This window comes from Chiloscyllium plagiosum, chromosome 1 (genome assembly GCF_004010195.1).
Source record: "Chiloscyllium plagiosum isolate BGI_BamShark_2017 chromosome 1, ASM401019v2, whole genome shotgun sequence".
Taxonomy (NCBI): Eukaryota; Metazoa; Chordata; class Chondrichthyes; order Orectolobiformes; family Hemiscylliidae; genus Chiloscyllium; species Chiloscyllium plagiosum.
In genome coordinates, this window is record NC_057710.1 from 60307519 (window position 1) to 60328038 (window position 20520).

The window sequence follows — 20520 nt, forward strand, 5'->3', positions numbered from 1 at the left end:
CTTCAAGGAAAATATTCCCAGCTTCTCCAATCTATTTATTTTCCTCATTCCTGGAGCTATTCTCATGAATGTTTTCTAAACTCTAATGCTTTCACATCTTTCATAAAACGTGGCATCCACGCTTGGATACAAGTAGAACATATGTAAGTGTAACATGATTTGGAGATGCTGGTGTTGGACTGCGGTATACAAAGTTAAAAATCACACCTCACCGGGTTATAGTCCAACAGGTTTATTGGAAGCACCAGCTTTCAGAGCGCCGCACCTTCAACAGGTAGTTGTGGAGGACACAATTATAAGACACACATGCACACATATATGTATACGTTTGTGGGGTGAATTTGTACTTGCACAGGGTTACATTGTACTTTGCTCAAAAATTGCATGAATCCATGTAAGACTCTGTTAACTCACTTTTTAGATTAGAATCCGTCTAAACATTATGGCATAGGTAGGGAACACGGGGGGGCTAACATCTTCAACATATTGACACCAGTTGTTACAGTTAACCTGAGAATGTAACTTTTTAAAAAAAGTTTTGTGATTTACATATATGAAAGAAGTGAAACTATCATGGTATTCTAACAAATGAAAGACTCAACAAACGATTGAGGTATTTTTCAGTGTATAATTTCAGTTACATCACACTGTAAACATTTGCTATCAATTCTGTGTCTTACAATCGTGTACTCCACAACCACCTGATGAAGGAGCGGTGCTCTGAAAGCTAGTGCTTCCAATTAAACCTGTTGGACTATAACCCTAATGTTGTGATTTTTAACTAAGTGTAACATAGATTCCTTGTCTGCCCCCTTAAATTATACCACTTCAGTTAACATGGAACAAATTGTAAATATCTTAACTCTAATTCATTCTTACCCACTTTCTTTCTTAGCTCTGTTTTCTTCGGTGTTGCTGGTGCTTCATGTTGTGCCTTGGCTGAAATAACTCTGAAGTCACATGACACCAAATTATAGTCCAACCAAGTTCATTCGAAATCACAAGCATTCGGAGGGCTGCTCCTTTGTCATCTTCACCTGACAAAGGAGCAGCACTCCGAAGTCTTGTGATTTCAAATAAACCTGTTGGACTATAACCTGGTGACAGTGAGGTCTGCAGATGCTGGAGATCAAAGTTGAAACTTTATTGCTGGAACAGCACAGCAGGTCAGGCAGCATCCAGGGAACAGGAGAAACGTCGAATCTCCTGTTCCCTGGATGCTGCCTGACCTGCTGTGCTGTTCCAGCAATAAAGTTTCAACTATAACCTGGTGACTTCTGACTTTGTCCCCCCTGGCATTGAGTCCAATGCTGGCATTTCCACATCAGAAATAACTTCAGGCACGTAGAATAAAAACGACAACATTTTGTATAGAAACTTCAAAAAGCAGCGCTTTTGCTTTTTGTTTGATAGTTGGCCAAAGAAAGCCCCCTTGGGCCTTGCACAAGTTGTAATGATATTTCCAAGGACCAACAATGAAGACAAGGAAGTGATAGGGCAAACTGATACATTGTTGATGTGAATGATGAAACTTAAAGAAAAATAAAACAAATCACAGCTGAGTGAGGCTCTCCATGGATGCTATCTAATCTTGTAAGCATTTCCAGAATTTTTTGCACACATTTCAGCCTACCAACACTTTTTTTATTTTTGAAGAATGCCCATTTAGTAGGGTTCCCAACAGAAACTTTACGCTGATGTGAGTCAACATCTTGAGGATAAGAGAGGAGGACATTGGACAGGAAAATAACTGCAAAAATGCATTTTTTTTTTCCCCGAATTTGTTTCTACTTCTCTCCCATCAGTGTCCGAGCATGTCTCCAAAGGGTGGTAGATGTTTGAAACTTTTTCCGTAAATGGCAGTACACGTAGGATAAATTGTTAATTTTACATCTACACTTCAAATCTTTAAGTGATAGGTTTAAGGAGCTGTGGGCCAAAGGCCATGTATATGGAACCAAAACAAAAATTGGTGGAAAATCTCAGCAGGTCTGGCAGCATCTGTGGAGAGAAATCAGAGTTAACATTTTAGATCCAGTGACCCTTGTATATAGAGTTAGGCCACAGAACAGCCATTGAATGGTGGAGGGCCTGAATAGCCTACTCCTATTTCTATGTCGTGGGAATGGACTTCCAAATTACCTGGCAAAGCTAAAGCTACCTTTCTGTCCTCCTATAGAATGAAGATTACCTGTAATTTCAGATGTGATTTTTAATTTCTCTGACTTTTAATTTTGTTCAGCTGTATCGGACCTCACTCAAAATGGCATCAGTCTTTTTCAGGACACTGACGACTCAGTGGTAAGATGATCTTTAGTTGTATACTTTTATGCTTCATCAGTGCTCTCTAAAATATTAGATACGTAATGATGAACTAGTACAAGCTGCTCTCCGCAGTTTGTTTACTCCTAGCAGTTAGAAAAGGGATCTTTATCAAGTACTTATTGTAATTGCAGCAAATCGTTCAGTTTTTTTGCTTTGAATCACAACATTGTGTGACATTTTGAAGCTGCTTCTTCAATCTTGGGAAGCTGATAACTTGTGCTGTGTATCATGTACAATGTACCAAAGTAGCTCAGTGGTTAGCACTGCTGCCTCACTGTCAGGGACACGGGTTCAATCCCACTCTTGGGCGACTGCACCTTTTCCCCATGTCTGCATGGGTTTCTGTTGGGTGTTCCAGTTTCCTCTCACACTCTAACAATGTATAGGTTAGATGGATTGACCATGGGGAATGCAGTTACAGGGATAGTATAGGGTGGGTCCAGGTGGGATGCTATTCAGAGGGTCCGTGTGGACTTGATGAGCCAAATGGCCTGCTCCCTCACTAGGGATTTTATGATTCTGTTCTATGAAACTATGTGTATGCATTTGCACTCTGAATGAGAGTCAGATTCATCTCAAAATGTTAATTTATTTTTCTCTTCAGTACGACCAGATCTGTTGTGTATTTCCAGCACCATTTGCTTCTATTTCAGACTTCTGTCACCTGCTGTACTTTGTTTTAGTTATTTGTGTGAGTAGTAATTTGTTTGAATTGTACATCTTGACTCTTTGTTATCAAATGTGCTCAGTACCCATCTCTGGTAATGGTGATTTTGTTGTGTTCGTTCTGCCCTTTCACTTTGATTTACAGTTATTTCTGGGATGTTACTTTTATCCTATATCATGAAGACCGATGCAAAATGCCTATTCAGTTCATCTGTCTTCTCATTATTTTTGGTTATTAATTCACTGACTCACTTTTGAGAAGACAAACACTTACTTTTTTAAAACCTCTGTCCCTTTTTAAATATCTCCTAATGTGTGTGTTTGTATTTCTATTCAGCTTTCTCTTCTGCTCTAATTTTTCCACCTTATTAATCTTTTGGACATGCTTTGCTTTTTATTTTTAATGATCTGTCCAGTTGGTGCATTTGCTCCTTGGAATTTATCTTTTTTTTTTGCAATGTCTTTCTTCTGTATATTTTGAAATATCACAAAGTATCTGCCACTGCATTTCTTTTGATGTATCTGTTAACCTAATTTGCCAGTTCATTTTAGTTAACCCTGCTTTCGTGCCCTTATTATTATTCTTTAAGTTTAAAATTCTAATCTTGGTCCCACTCTTCTCTTCCTATAACTGAACATGAAGTTCATTCATATTTAGTTCAATGAGAGCATTTTTATATCAGACTAATTAATGCCTCGTTGCACAATGCCAGGTCCAATATAGCCTGCTCTCTGGCTCTAGAACATGCTGTTCTAAGAAACAATTCTGAAAACAATGCCTCCCCTCAGCTACCTTTGTCTGTCTAATTTTGCCTATACACACCTCCCCAAAATGACTTCTTGCTGTTATATTTTCTTAATCTTAATTTTTCCCAACAGCTTCTACCTCTTTGGTCATCCCTATATGCTATCAATAATTAACCGAGCCACCCGTACCATTTCCTAGCTTCCTGTCTTTCCTAAATGTCCTGTTTCCTTCAATGTTTTGGTCCAAATCCATATCATCTAGCAACTTTGTATATTGGCTATTGATCATGCAGTCAGTGCATCTGTTTGCCTTGAATGCTGTGTCCGTTTAGGTACGGAGTCTTATGTCTGGTTTGACTAGTGCTGCTGCTGGCATGCTATCATGCAGCCTTATTGACTGAGTTTGATTCTCTGGCTTGATGGTAATAGTAAAGTGCAGATTTTAAATATTAGATCATGGAATGCTTTTGGCTGGCATTTATTGCTTGTCCCTAGTCGACCTTGAGAAGGTGGTAGTGAGTTGCTATCTTGAACCACTGCAGTCCATTTAATATATTCACAGTAGTGTTATGAAGGGAATTCCAGGATTTTGACACAGTGCAATTGATGGAATGACAGTATCTTTCCAAGTCAGGATGCTGGGTGTCTTGAAGGAAAACTTGTAGGTGGTGATGATCTCATGTATCTGTGTCATGGTCCATCTACATGGTGATGGTTGTGGCTCTGGAAAGTGCTGACTAAGTAGCTCTGGTTATGTTTCTATGGTGCATTTTGTTAGTAGCTCTCAGTGCCTTGTGGGTGTTCAGTTTTATGTTGCTAGCTCTATCCCGTTCAGCAAAGTTGGAGTACCACACAACTAGATGTGAAAACAATATTTATTTCCATATAGACTTTGCTGTTATTTCTACCAGATGCATCTGTGACCAGTAGGCTGGTGTGAATGAGGTGAAGTAGATTTTTCTCATTTGTTGCTTTCCTTGCCACCTGCTGCAAACCCAATTTCAGATGTGTCCTTTAGAACTCGACCAGCTTGGTCAATTGTGATGCTATGGAGTCACTAGGAAAGGTGATTGCCTGAGATGAAGGTCAGTGGCGCAGAAGGCTTAATTGGAAATGTTTTAATAAAGCTTTAATTTATTGTAATCTTTTGTCCTCACAGCCATCACTTGGAGAATTTCACCAGGCCTTTGACGTTGTATTTGTGGATTCTTCAGGATTCGTAAACCTATGTGCTGAGATGACTGCAAGCAAATACAAGCAGGTAAAGCAGGGTGCTCAGTCGGCAATTTTTTTCCATTGTATGATGGATTTGATTTAGAAATGTCTACTTTGAAAATGTTCATGCGGTCAACTATACCATGATTGGTGGGGCAGGTGTGATTGTTGGATTTGATATTTGCTCATAGTTTATTAACCTCTATTTTTCTCTGTACCCCACTTCCCTCTTCCAAATGGAGCTGTTTACAACTCCAGAAGATGTTTACTCATTTTAAAGTGTAGTTACCCAGGGCAAGGATAAGATATCCCAGAAAAATGACCATCCGGGAACATTTGAGGTCTATTTGACCACATAGAGGATGGGAACTGGACTTCACCTGTGTCTGAACATTTCCTTGACTGATGACCTCCCGCTCGATGCGAATCATAGACAAATGATTAGGGATAGGAATCAATGTCTTCCTATGATGGCCCAGTACATTGATGAGTCCACATCTAGAGTATTGTGTGCAGCTTTTGATCACCTTACTTAACATGGCAGTTCAGAAGAGTGAGAGGTAATTTTATTTAAATACTTAACATTCACAGGTGGCTTGATTGTTCTCTAGTGCGGGGAAGGATTCTGAAACTGGTGGGCAAATTTTTAGAATATGATTTGTCCCATTTAAGAAGGCTCTTTATGGAATTCTTTACCCTAGAGACAAATTGGAGTTGGATTATTGAATGCATTTAAGGATGAATGAACAGGCTTACAGGCAGTTCAGGGGTTATGGGAGGGAGGCAGCAGAGATTCAGGCCATGATCTGATCAGTTATGATCTTAATGGCATTGTTGATTCCAGGGATCAAATTGCTTGCTCCTGCTTCTACTACTTAAGTTTATAAGCAGGACTTGTTTCCATTGGCACTGTGGTGTGATCAACTAATTCAGCGTAGATCAGCAGTTCTCCCAGCATTATTTGAAAATTTGGCACTGGATTCTCTATTTCTTCATCTAAGTCATTGACCGTTATGGTGAAAAGCTGAGGTTCTCGTACAGATCCATGGGAAACACCATTGACTCATCTCTTCGGACCCATTCTCTATCTGCTCCCCCCAAATAATTGCCAACTTAAATTGCAACGTTGGCACTAAGCCCTGGAGTTCTCTCCCTTCACCTTTGTGCATCTCTAGCTGTCTTTATCCTCCTTGAACATACTCCTCAAAGTCTTATCTCTTTGACCAAGCATTTGGTCATCTGACTTACTCTTTTATTATGTACAGAAATTATGATGTTCTGTTTTTTGTACGACTCCTGTCAAATGCCTTGGGGTGTTTTATGATGTTAATGTAAATATATGTCGTGATGCTTATAGGACTCTTGAGTTGATTTTTGACGCCTTGAATGAGCAGAGTGCGTTTCTTTAACTTATATCTGATTAAAAGGATAATAAGATACAAATGTTTAATAGAAAATTGGTGCCAATTTCTGTTCTCTTTCTGGAAAAGGCCATGTGTAGACACATTATTTCCATTCAATTTGTAAGATAGTTAAAAGTACAGTCTTGTCAAATTGAATTTTGGGCTATAATCCAACTGATGTTTAATTTTACAATCTGTCCAATAATCTAGCTCGTACAAAGCATGCAAAATGTGCTGTTATGTTTATCAAAGCATACTAAAGCATGTATGCTTTAACTTAAGTGGTGGACTTGAGTTAAAAACCTTGGCGAAGACCCTTTGGTGTTATTTTATCTCTTTCTGAGTTAAACTGCTTCTAAAAATATGATTTAAAACTAATAATATGAAGACAATTGCCAAAATACTAATTTTATCTAATTTAGATTTATGGTTTAAAATATTTGACTTCTATTTTCTGTTGTCTTTTGATAATACTTCCAATATCTGAGGAGTTATCTCTAATTTGGGAGCTCTGCCTCAAAGACAACTCAAGCAACAACCAGACAGGTTCATGTCCATAATAATAAAGTCGTAACCACCCCACCTAAGGATACAATGTTGGGAGCAGTAGCAGGCATAATGAGGTGTTAATCTGGAGAGGCTACACAGCAGGACTACCTGCATGCCAAACAGTCAAAAGCAGCAAGTAGAGAGCTAAACGATTTCACAACCCATGGATCAGGTACAAGCTCTCCATTCCTGCCACATCTAGTCATTAATAGGGATGGATAATTTAAGTCACTCACTGTAAAGGAAGGCTGTACAATAATGTACACTCTTACTGATGGGGAGGCTTAACACATCAGTGTAATATGCTTGATGAAGGGCTTTTGCCCGAAACATCGTTTTTGCTGCTCCTCGGATGCTGCCTGAACTGTGCTCTTCCAGCACCACTAATCCAAAATCTGGTTTCCAGCATCTGCAGTCATTGTTTTTACCTACATCAGTGTAATAGACAAGTTTGAAACATTTGCAACTTCCTTCAGCCAGAAGTGCTGAGTGGGTGATCCATTGTGACCTCCTCCAGAGTCCAGAGATTCCCCAGCATCTGATGGCCAATATTTAACCAGTCAATCACTCCAAGTGATATCAAGAAATGGCTGAAGGCACTGGGCACTGCAAAAGTATTGACAGTATTCTTGCAGTAGTACTGCAGAACTAGCCACACATCTAACCAGATTGTTCAAGTACAGCTATAACACTGGAGAACTGGTCAGATATGTCCTGTTCACAAAAAATCAGATACCAGGCCTTTTTCCACCCCATCAGTCCAATCTCAATTTTCCGTTGTGTTAGAAGGGGTCATTGACAGTGCTATCAAATGGGACTTGGAAAAGAATAATTTGCTCGCTGATGCCCAGTTTGATTTCTGCTACAGCCACGAGACCACTCTCCACTTTACAACCTTGTTTCAAACATGGATAAAAGACCTAAACTTGAGATAAGAATAACTGTCCTTGACATCAACGTAGAATTCGATTGAGTAAGGCACCAAAAGCCATAGTCATAGAATCAGTTTAAATCAAGGTGTAACTCTCCACTGATTGAAATCATACTTGGCAGAGTGAAAGGTGATTGTAGTTGTTGGAGGTCAATCAACTCAGTTCCAGGATATCTCGGCGGGAATTCCTCAGAATAATGTTCTCAGCCCAAACAATTTCAGCTGCTTCATCATTGACTTTCCCACCATCATGAGGTCAGAAGTTGAGATTTTTACTGATGATTGTAGAGGCCTATTTACACCTCTTCCGATACTGCAGTTGTCGATGTCCTTAAGCAGCAAGACCTGGATAACACCCAGGGTTGGGCTCATAATTGGGAAGTGACATTTACAGCACACAACTACCAAGCGATGATTGTCGTAAATAAGAGAGAATCTAACCATCAATCCTTGATGTTCAATGGTATTGTCATCACCGAATACCTATATCAACATTCTGAAGGTAACCATTGACCAGAAACTGAACTGATAAATAGAGTGATTGCAGGTGGCTGAGAATTGTGCCATGAGCAGTTCCCCACATTTCTGTCTGATGCCTGTCCACTACCATAAGTCAGGAGTTTGATGAAATGTACTCCACTTTGTCCACTTATCTGGATGAATATAAATCCAGCATCAGTCAACTTGACATTTAATCAGGATAAAGCACCCCATTCACCATTCACTCCCTTCACAATGAATATACAGTGACATCAGTGTGTACCATCTACAAGATTCACTGCAGCAGTTCAAGGTTTCTCCAGCAGCACTTTCCAAACCTGTGACTTCTATCATATAAATAGAAAAGGACAGCTGAAACATGGCAACATCACCATCTGCAAATTCTTGTCCAAGTCACAGAACATACTAGCTTGGATACCATCATTATCGCTAGGTCAAATTCCTGTTGTACTTCTCTAACAATGCTGTGGCTAACTCTACACACCAGAATCGACCTAGGTTCAGAAAGGCAGCTCAACATTATCTTCTCCAGGGCAGTTGGGAATAAGCCACGAATGCTCGTGGAGCCAGTGATGCCCACATTCTGTAAACCCAATAAGATTATGCAGTGTTATCCAATAGTCCAACAAAGTTATTTTAAAACTGGTCTAATCCACCTTTTCCACTCGAAGAACGTGTGCTAAAGAGCAGTCACTGACTTATGCAGGTGGCCTGTTTATTTTCCAAGTTGAGTAAGCATCTAGCTGCTGGTCATTTTTCTATCTGTTTATTAGCACGTCATGCCAGGCATTGGATTTGATTCCAGCCTCGAGCGACTATCCATGTGGAGTGTGCACATACTCCCTGTGTCTATGTGGGTTTCCATTGGGTGCTCCAGTTTCCTCCCACAGTCCAAAGATGTGCAGATTAGGTGAATTGGCTGTCCTAAATTGCCTATAGTGTTCCAGGATGTGTAGGCTAGGTGCATTAAGCAGGGGTAAATATAAGGTAGGGGGAATGGGTCTGGGTGGATTACTCTTCAGAGTGTCGGTGTGACATGCTGGGCCAAAGGCCTGTTACCATACTGTGGGGGTTCTATTAAAAAAAGCTGAAAATGTGTTGCTGGAAAAGCGCAGCAGGTCAGGCAGCATCCAAGGGACAGGAGAATCGACGTTTCGGGCATAAGCCCTTCTTCAGAAATGAGGAAAGTGTGTCCAGCAGGCTAAGATAAAAGGTAGGGAGGAGGGACTTGGGGGAGGGGCATTGGAAATGCGATAGGTGGAAGGAGGTTAGGAAGGCGGTGCTGAGTTCGAGGGATTTGACTGAGACAAGGTGGGGGAAGGGGAAATGAGGAAACTGGAGAAATCTGAATTCATCCCTTGTGGTTGGAGGGTTCCTATGTGGAAGATGAGGCGCTCTTCCTCCAACCGTCGTGTTGCTATGGTCTGGCGATGGAGGAGTCCAAGGACCTGCATGTCCTTGCTGGAGTGGGAGGGGGAGTTGAAGTGTGAGCCACGGGGTGGTTGGATTGGTTGATCCGGGTGTCCCAGAGGTGTGTGGAGGTGCAGGTGAATTTGTGGCGGATATGGAAGTATCCCTTGGGGCCTTGGAGGGAAGTAAGGGGGGAGGTGTGAGCGCAAGTTTTGCCTTTCTTGCGGTTGCAGGGGAAGGTGCCGGGAGTGGAGGTTGGGTTGGTGGGGGGCGTGGACCTGACGAGGGAGTCACGGAGGGAGTGGTCTTTTCGGAACGCTGATAGGGGAGGGGAGGGAAATATATCCAGCAACACATTTTCAGCTCTGATCTCCAGCATCTGCAGTCCTCACTTTCTCCTTCTATTAAAAAAAAACACTTCCCATTGTTAGCTAAAAATAGTCTGATTTAGCAGCTATTCGGTATCCCAGACTGACTGCTGGCCACTCCTTTGTCAAACGTTCTTCTGTCTCTTTGGGCTCTACCTCACCTATCGTTTACCCCTTACCCCTTCTCCTGACCCTATCTTTTGCATAAACAACTTTTTCCTAGCTACCATCAATTCTGAAGAAGGGTCACTGGACTCAAAATGTTAACTCTGATTTCTCTCCACAGATGCTGCCAGACGTACTGAGATTTTCCAGCAATTTCTGTTTTTGTTGTTGCAGATGAATGAAAAACTTTGGTTTAAAAGTCACTGTGAAGATCTTTGATTTGATTGTTTGTTTATTTAGTGGTGTTTGATTATCAAAAAGTAAACAAACAGTTGGTCAGTGTGATGCATTAGAGCACCGCTGGAAATGAAACTGACTTGTGATTCATGTATTCAATGCTTCTCTTAACCTCACACTTCTTAGTCAAGGCACTAGTCTGCTAGAGGGAAAAACATTTGGAGAAAGTACCAGCTGGGCGTGCTTCATGATATCCCAATGACCTGTTTCATAGATGAACATGAGACGAAATATTGCATTGTCTGTCTGTGACCTGAGATTATCTGAACCCATGGACAAATAGAAGATAATACACTGCTGCAGTTTGTTGACCATCACTGTAATAACGAATGGACCCAAAGGGAAATATGAACCAAACAAATAACAATTGTTTGTTAACTGACAATACATCTACATAGGCATCAATGTTTCTTTATCTATGTATTTACAACAAACAAGGAGCTTTCAGCTGATGTTTTACATTGTTTACTAACCTTCTAGATTCAATATGAAGCGCAGAAGTCAATGGAAATTCTTGATGACAAGACAGTAGATGGATTTGAAATGCTTTTGATGACGTCAAAGCTCCTAATTCAAACCTTTGACCATGTCTTCCAGTAAGAACAATTTATTACTTTAAATGGTATTTAGTCCAATGTGAGAATGTTTTATGTTGAAACAATTCCACATTTTAAAATTATTTCTTAATAGCCTGAAAAACGTTGCCAAGCTGCAGGAAGGCTGTAAGAAGATGAAACTGCTCAATGAATTGATTGATCATGGCGGTAACTACATTGTTACAATTTTACCACACCTTCTTTCATTATTAACTCGTGGACTGGGCAAGCGGATTCATCTTCTTACTCATTCGCTTCTTCATATACCTGAAGTAAGTCAATTATCTCTTTGACATTTGTGTGTGGAAAAATAATTAATTGTATAACTTTTAAAAGATGCTTTCCAGACTTTTTAGAATATTGTACAGCTACTTCTTCCTTTGAGATCTAGCTACTTTGTTATGGGCCAGATCGAACCCCCTCAAAATATTCAGAAGATAGTCTAAACATTTACTTTTTCTTATTTTAAGGGTAAATGTAAGGTGAGACATTTGATTGGTCAATCTACTGAATTTAAAGAAAAACATGCTTTATTAATCCATTATATTTAAAATACAATAAAAGAAATATGTTTTTTGATTAACAACTCTATTGGAAACTTGACCGAATAATAGATACAGTAACTATTACTAATTAACTGTTGCAATATAGTAACATCCCATAAACATACTCTTTTGAAATTTCACATGCAACTCCATTAGTAGGCAGAGAACCCCATGCTAATGGCTATAACCAAGAGAGGGACAGAAAAATAGCTTCCACCTCTTCATGACCCCAACAGCAACCGCTGAAAAGAAGAAGAATGCTTTTTAAGTGACTTTTTGAAAGCCCAATTTGCTTATTAATGTTCAGTTTTCTATCTTGCCAAACTCAATAAACAAGGTGGACATCAAAACGCACTGACTGTGGAAACCAGAATGGATACCTGGCAAATTCAACTTGTTGCTTGCTCCAAAGAACCTCCAATTGGACACTGTGCACCAATCTTTCAGCAAATGTTCCATGGACACCGGCCACATGAATTCAAAATGACCACACCACATCCCTCAGAGCCCTATAAGATTCCACAAGTGTCAGTAATCTGAAAAGATAAAGTTTACAAACTTTTAGGCGGATTACATTTGTTTCACTATTTAAGTAACAAGCCAAATTTGTTCCTTTCATACAGTGGCCAGTAAATGCAGATCCTCCAAAACACAAGGATGGAAGATATTTGTCATTTGGTATTTTAGTGAACCCAGTATTTTCTACAAACGCTTTGGAAAAAGGACCTCCGGCTGATAGTCCAAAGGTAACTATCTTTTTTCAAGAATTTAAGATGGGTAAATGTGTTGTCAAGTTGTTAAACCTCTCTCCAATTAAATAATTTTAAAAATGTATATATTTTCAGGCAGTTGTGTAGATTTGAGTCATTGTAACCCCAGCATGTGTTCGTGGCTAGATTTCTGAGTATTACATTTTATGGAGCTTCTCTGGAACTCTGTGCTCCTCAACAATGGAAGAGCACATCAATGAAGCCAAGTAACCTCCGTTGCACTGATGTTAAGTTAAAATACTGGGATTAGGATCGGCAACAGGAGATATTTTACTGTTAACAGTTTAAAAAAAAAGCCTTTCATTTATAAAACGCCGTTAACATAATACAACATCTCAAGGCATATCACAGAAACATTAAAAATAAAATGTGACACTGAGCCGTTCGGAGATATTAGGTCAGGTGACAAAAAGTTTGGTGAAAGGATTAAGTTTCCTGGAGTTGCTTTAAGGAGAGTGCGAAGGAAGAGAGAGAGATATGGAGAATTGGAAAGAATCATAGAATCCTTATAGTGGTAGAAACAGGCCATTTGGCCCATTGAGTCCACACTGACTCTCCAAAGAGTATCCCATCCAGACCAACACCCCCTTCTCTCTCACCCTGCATTTCCCATGACCAATCCACCTATGCTGCACATCTTTGGATTGTTGGAGGAAACCGGAGCATTTGGAGAGATCTAGGGAGGATCGTCTAGAGCTTGCTGAGCCTAGGTCTAAAAGGTGATTTCCATCCCCCCCCCCCCTTCCAATCTTGGCACAATTTAGAAATCACTTTTTGTCCTGTCTGCTTGGCAATGTAATGTGTTTCTACGATTGATATAAGGAAGAGCCAGTGATTTTCCTGATGTCCTGACTATCACTCCACCTTCAGCCAACACCACCAAAAAAGTTATATCTTTATTAACTGAGTCTCATGGTAACTTGGCAGATTTATAGTTTGTGCCTTTACTATTTTCAGTTCCATTTTGTACCAAGGCAGCAACTCCTGGAGGTGAATCAATATTTTGTTCTTCTTGTTACAGGCAGCAGAATTCAGGGACTTCTGGGGAGAGAATTCTGAGCTGAGGCGTTTTCAAGATGGATCCATTTGTGAGGCGTTCCTCTGGCAGGGTGACAATATTTGTGACCGTCGTCTAATTCCTGAACAAATTGTTAAACATCTTCTTCAACGGTAAGTCATTAGTAACCCAGGTTAACTTGAAGTCCTGAAAAGGAATGTGGTTTATCAACAGCGTTTTCATCTTCTAGAATTTTTAAAGGATTGTCAGAAACTTTGTTGAGGTTGATTAAGCCTATACTATACAGAACTTTACATCCCATAATTTGGACTGAATTTGACCCAGTTTCACAAGCTGAAAGAGGGGTGTATTGATGGAATATGCTGATTCATAGATTTTACTTCTTTACATTAAAATGCTGCACATAGAGTTAATGCCGCAAAAGAAATTGATTCTCATTTAGTCTTTAAATGAGAGATGTAAGGAGGAATTTAGAATTCCTTGTTCATCTTTTGAAAGATAAACTACCAGAAACACACTGCTTATTTCCCATTCTAAACTTGCTATGTCTCTACTTTTATCCATGTTTGTCTTCCATTTTTTTTGTCTGAATTCCTCATACAATCTTGTTTTCATCTATGCACCTCTTTTCTAAGATCTTTCCTCTCATTCTGTACTTTCATCCGATTTCTGTCTTCTGTTTCTTTCTTGATGCTTCTGATTTACTATCTCTCTTTTTTTTCTCTCGGTTAATGAATCCAATTCACATTGTGCTGATCAGTGATGTAACCAGTGGATTTTAACATTAAGGTCTTCAGAAAGCAGAAATATTAACTCTCTCTCTGGATTTTGCACATTCTGCGTGGGTTTTCTCCGGGTGCTCCGGTTTCCTCATACAATCCAAAAATGTGCAGGTTAGGTGAATTGACCAGGCTAAATTATCCGTAGTATTCGGTGAAGGGGGGAATGGGTCTGAGTGAGTTACGCTTCGGTGGGTCAGTGTGGACTTGTTGGGCCGAAGGGTCTGTTTCCACTCTGTTAATAATCTAATCTATTTCTGCCAGAAAGCTAACAGGAAATATGACACTAGTTGCCATTAAAAAGGAAGAGGTGTTGTTCATCTTTAAGTATCAAGGTAGATAAGTCCATGGGTCCTGATGGAATCTATCCCAAAATATTGATAGAGGCAAGAGAATAAATTGCTGGAGCATTGACATCCATCTTTGTATCCTTTTTGGCCACAGCTGAGGTCCAAGAGAACTGGAGACTGGTTAATGTTTAAAAAGGGTAGCAGGGATAATCCTGGAAATTACAGGCCTCTAAGCCTCATGGTGGTAGGGAAATTAATGGAAAAGATTCTCGGGGACAAGATCATTACTCATGTAGAAGCAAATGGATCTATTAGTGATAAACAGCATGATTTTGTGTGGGGAGCTCGTGCCTCCCTAACTTGAATTTTTTGAGGAGGTAACAAAAATGATTGAGGGAAAAGCAGTTGATATTGTTGACATGAACTTCAGTAAAGCATTTGATGAGGTCACTCATGGGTCTGATGCAAAAGGTATGATATCACATGGTAAGAAGTAAGCTGGCAAGATGGATACAGAACTACTTTAGTCATAGGAGGCAGAGTGTAGCAGTGGAAGGATAGTTTTTTTGAATGGACGGCTTTGACTAGTGGTATTCCACACTGATCAATATTGGGAACCTCTGCTGTTTGTGATCTACATAAATGATCTGGAGGAAAACCTAACTGGTGTAATTAGGTTTGCAGACAAGACAAAGATTGGTGGAGTTATGGATAGTGAGGAGAATTGTCAGAGGATACAGCAGGATGTAGATCAATTGGAGTATTGGCAGAAAAATGGCAAATGTAGTTTAATCTGGACAAATATGAAGTGATGCATTTTGGAAGGTCAAGTACAAGTGGGCATTATACAGTGAATGGCAGAACCCTTAAGAGTATTGATATGCAGAAGGATCAGAGTGTGCAGATCCACAGACCACTGAAGGTGGCAACGCAGGTTAGTAAGGTTGTAAAACATGCTTATGGCATGCTTGCCTTCATTGGAAGGGGCATGAAGTGTAAGGTTTATAGAAGGGTAGCTTTACAGAAATTCTGTTAAGCCACATTTGGAATATCGTATACAGTTTTGACCACTGCACTACCAGAAGGATGTGGATGCTTTGGAGAGGGTACAGAAAAGGTTTGCCAGAATGTTGCCTGGTATCGGGGATTTCAGTTGTGAAGAAAGGCTGAATAGACTGGGTTTGTTTTCACTGGAATGCAGGAGGTTGAGTAGTGACCTAGTAAAACTTTAAGTTTATGAATGGCATGGATAGAGTGGAAGAGAGGTTTTTTTCGGAGGGCTGAAGGGCCTGTTCCTGTACTGTGTTGTTCTTTGTTCTTGTTCTTTGATGCAGGAGTTCAAATATTGAAAGTTATGTGCAAGACTCAATAAGCTATCTCAGTAAATTGAACTGGCACTAGAGGCCAAAAGTATAACTGTTCATAACTAAAACAGGGTAAAACATTGAGAATGTTTTCTCCCTAGGATAACAGATAATTGAAACAACCCGTGAGAAATTATGATTTGAGTCAAGTCCAACTGATCCATTCACAAAGGTGCTCAATTATTACTTGGGATTGGGATGTGGGATTGAGGATTGTAAATTGATATAAGAACAGGAAGCAGGGAAGATGGTGGTAGCAGCAGATGGAGGCCCCTGTCCACATGCGACAGAAGTTGACTTTAGATGAATGAACCAGCTTCAGACTGGGGCACTGATCCATTGTTTGTCTTTTGTTAAATTACGAGTAAACCATAAATGTTGGAAGTAGTTCTTTCAATTGGATACATTTTTATGTTTTTCTTTATTCTTTCAAAAATCTCAAAACCAGTGCACTAAACCATGACTTCAACACAAAAAGAATTTTGATTCCCATGTAGGCTTCTACCCTCCAATCATTATTGCAGTATTTAAAAATGTATCCTAGATATCATGTTTTTACATTTGTTTATTTGTACCTGTAGGTGAGTGAAGAATGTTTTATAAATTAAATTTTCATTTGTACACATCCTTTCCTAAGCTGATTATAACCAATGATCATGTTCATTTAGCTTGTTTGATTTGAATGTGTGACTTCTGCTTGTTCGAAAAGTTGGAAGGAGGCAGAGGGGGGTGGAACACTTTTTGAAAGTTGCAGTGGTTATTATCATTATTTTTAATTATTTGCCCACACTAATATTTTCCCATTTTTAATGTTTTTTAATTTCTCTTCCCATATTTTTCACTTCCATTCTGAAGTTTTCAGTACTTGAACTGTATGTGAACCAGGTGTAGAGCAGATGAATTCATAAGTACTGACTGACCCTTGTTTTCCCTCTGCTCTTCCTATATTTTTCCTATCCCAATTAGACATTTGGATCTACCAAAGTCGGCACTGTGCTATGTTGGAGGCTTACTGGACTCTGTCATCGAGGTAGATAAAGAGGTAAGAAGATTGTTTTATAGTAATGAATCTGTGCTTGCCCTCAAGGACTGTGGATCGGGGGGAGTATTTGCATGGGATTTTGTTGTTTTTCTTTGAATTAGTAGTCCAGTAAGATGACCATTATCTTGTTTGAAGTATGAAATATGAAAACTTTGTTTCCAATATGGACCCAATCTCTTTTCAGGGCCAAAGTTATTTATTTTGTTGAAAACCAGGTTTGGCATTTCTGAAATAATTCTCAGAAAAAAATGCAGGGATAATAAATGCTCCATAATGAGAGAACTTGACAGCCACAGTTCCATGTGGCAGAACTCTCAAAAATGCAAACCATTCAACAATCCTCTTGTCATTGATTAAAAGTGGTATTCTACTAGGTCTGCCCAATGTGACAATTTAAATATCTACTTGAATGGAGATGAACTGTTGGCATCAGTGAAATTATGTGTAGACACCAAACAATGATCTGTGACACTTCCATAATATGTAATTATTTTACAAGAAAGCGTCTGGCAATAGCTAAAGTTCACTTTTTTTCTGTTGGAATATTATTAAAAAGGCAACTGTTTCACTTAATATGCCTTTATAAGAAAGTAAATTTGCTGTTCTCAACTGATGAAGCCCTTATTTGCCTCTAATGCTTCACCAGTATGATTCACTTTAAACTGAAATTGAAATGGTCAAGCAAGCCACACTGTTTTTTTTTTGAAATACCATCCGTGCAGTTCAAGAAAGATGTGCAACAGCATTTTTGCAGGGTAATTAGGAGTGGGTAATAAATGTTAGCTTTGCTCTTCCTAATTATGAACAAAATGAAAGAAAGCCAAATGACTGTTAACTTCTCTTAAATTGTTGGGTTGAGTGATTACTCAGAATCACTTCCTCTGTGCTATTAACTGTCAATTTTAGTGAAAATGTTTATAGTCCCACAGTGCATAGAATGGTTTGAGTATAATGCTGCTGCACAATGGTTGGGTCCAGTTAAGGTCTTAGGCCCAACCATCTTCATCTGCTTCATCAAAGTATAAGATCAGGAGTAGGCATGTTCGCTGATGAGTGCACAATGTTCAATGTTCACTCAGGCATTCAATCATATATCCAAACGTAGCAAGATTTGAACAGTGTCCATGCTTGGGCTGAAAAGTGGTAAGTAACATTGAGAACAAGCTTTCTTCATTTTGGTCAGTCTGGAGCCAGGAATTCCCATTAGTCATCAGGGATATTTGACATTTGGAATGTTTTATTGGCATCTTTAAATGTCAGGCAATAATCATCTCCAATAAAAGATAATCTAACCATCACCCCTTAACATTGTGATATTACAATCACTGAACCTCCACCGTCAACTTCCTGGGGTTATCATTGATCAGATTAGCCATGTAAATTCAGTGGTTATCAAAGCATATCAGAGGCTGAGTCCTACAGTGAACAATTCACCTCCTGACTCGCCAAAGCCTGTCCATCATTTAGAAGGGACAAGTCAGGATGTGATGTAATGCTCTCAACATGGAAGAATCTTGATATTATTCAGGACAAAGCAGCCCACTTGACTGGAACTACATCTACAAACACCCACTCCTTACACCACTGATGCTCAATAGCAGAGGTGTATACTATCTACAAGATTAGATTAGATTAGATTAGATTAGATTCCTTTTTACCAATTTAGCATGGCCAATTCACCTGACCCGCACATTTTTGGATTGTGGGAGGAAACCGGAGCACCCGGAGGAAACCCACGCAGACACGGGGAGAACGTGCAAACTCCACACAGTCAGTCGCCTGAGTCGGGAATTGAACCCGGGTCTCTGGCGCTGTGAGGCAGCAGTGCTAACCACTGTGCCACCGTGCCGCCCACGACACGGTGCACTGTAGAAATTCACCTAAGTTATTAGGTAGCACCTTCCAAACCCATAACCACTACCATTCAGAAGAACAAGGGCAGCAGATACGTGGGAACATCACCAGCAAGTTCCTTCCAAGCCACTCACCATCCTGACTTGTGTCTGACTCAAATCCTGGAAATTCTCTCCCTGGTGACAATTTGGATTGGACTGTAGTGATTCACGAAGGCAGCTCACCTCTTGATAGCATTTAGGAATGGGCAATAAATGCTGATCTAGCCAGCAACATCCAACAGCTGGCAATATCACATCCCCCTCAGTGAATATAAAAATAATTACGAGTGGCAGCCAATTCTTGAAGGATTCAGTAAATGGGATATTTGGAGGTTTGTGCCTACCCTCCAACACATTGATTTTTGCCTTTGTATGTTTCTGACAGGATCTCTTGAAGTGCTTGAAGGCCTTCAGAACAAGCTTTCTTCATTTTGGTCAATCTGGAGCCAGGAGTTCCAATTAGTTGGCAGGGATATTTGATATCTGGGATGTTTTATTGACATCTTTAAACTGTTTCCACTGTCCTCTGAGGAGTCTCTTTCCAGGCCCGAGCTCCAAGTACAGCAATTACTTTGGAGTTTTGGTGTCAGCCGTACAAACAACATGTCCTGCTGTGAGAGATGGTTTTGAGTGATTGCTGCCTTGATTATAGGTAGATTGTTCTGATCCTTCGGAATGCTGCTGTAGGACTGCGTTTCTTGACATTGCATTTCCAGGATTTTCTCTAGGGGATACTGGTGATAATTCTGTAGTCCTCTGAGGTGTTTGCTTTAGGTTGTCCCAAATTTCTGATAAATTTGGTAATGCAGGGCTGTTTGGTACTGCTGTTCAGTAAACCATGACCATACTCTGGGATTGAGATCCTATTCCTGAAATAATAATTTGCTCTGTCAATTGAAGGCTGAACTGGCATATTGAAGTCAATGATATATTTGTTACTTCATGCCATTCAGTCCTACTTCCCTGCTTAGCTCCCCTTATCACATGTCCATCCACTTCCCTTTTGAAATAATTGTTTTTTCCAGTTTGACCATGGGCAGCAAATTTCAGATCATTTACCATTGCTGGTTAAAAAAATAATCTTGTTTTTATTCCTCCTGCAACTCCTGCCCAAAATCTTAAATCTCTGTGCCCTACAGTCCTTGTATATCAGCCAGTGAGAAGACTTTTTCTTTATATACATACCTAAATCTGTCAAAACCTTATACATCTCTAGCAAATTCCCCTCTCAATTTTTTTTGTTCCATGGAGAACAACCTCAGCTTTTCCAAAATATGTTGTAACTAAAACATCCCCAACTCTGGAATTATTTTGTTATCTTCCTCTGCACCCTCTCCAGTGAGAAGACTTTTTCTTTATATACAAAGCTAAATCTGTCAAAACCTTATACATCTCTAGCAAATTCCCCTCTCAATCTTTTTTTGTTCCATGGAGAACAACCTCAGCTTTTCCAAAATATGTTGTAACTAAAACATCCCCAACTCTGGAATTATTTTGTTATCTTCCTCTGCACCCTCTCAAACTTGAATTGTTACAGTGCTCTGGTTGGAACATGATCAGTGTTTTATAAAAATTCAGCATAACTCAAGTGCTTTTTTTTTCTACTCAATCTTTGTATTTATGAAACCCATAATACCATATATTTTGAGAACCACATTCGCAATATGTCCTGCTATCTGCAGAGATTGCAAATGCACTTATGGG

At 39.7% G+C, this 20520-nt stretch overlaps 1 protein-coding gene across 1 annotated transcript in view; it reads left to right on the plus strand.

Moving 5' to 3' along the window:
* Positions 1–20520, plus strand: part of nol6 (nucleolar protein 6 (RNA-associated)) — a 109570-nt gene that overhangs the window by 48596 nt on the left and 40454 nt on the right. Inside the window, exons 9-15 of the mRNA XM_043700311.1 lie at positions 2243–2301; positions 4898–4999; positions 10998–11113; positions 11208–11385; positions 12282–12404; positions 13450–13598; positions 16846–16921. Coding sequence (XP_043556246.1) covers positions 2243–2301; positions 4898–4999; positions 10998–11113; positions 11208–11385; positions 12282–12404; positions 13450–13598; positions 16846–16921 — 803 coding nt within the window. The remainder of the gene's footprint in view (positions 1–2242; positions 2302–4897; positions 5000–10997; positions 11114–11207; positions 11386–12281; positions 12405–13449; positions 13599–16845; positions 16922–20520) is intronic.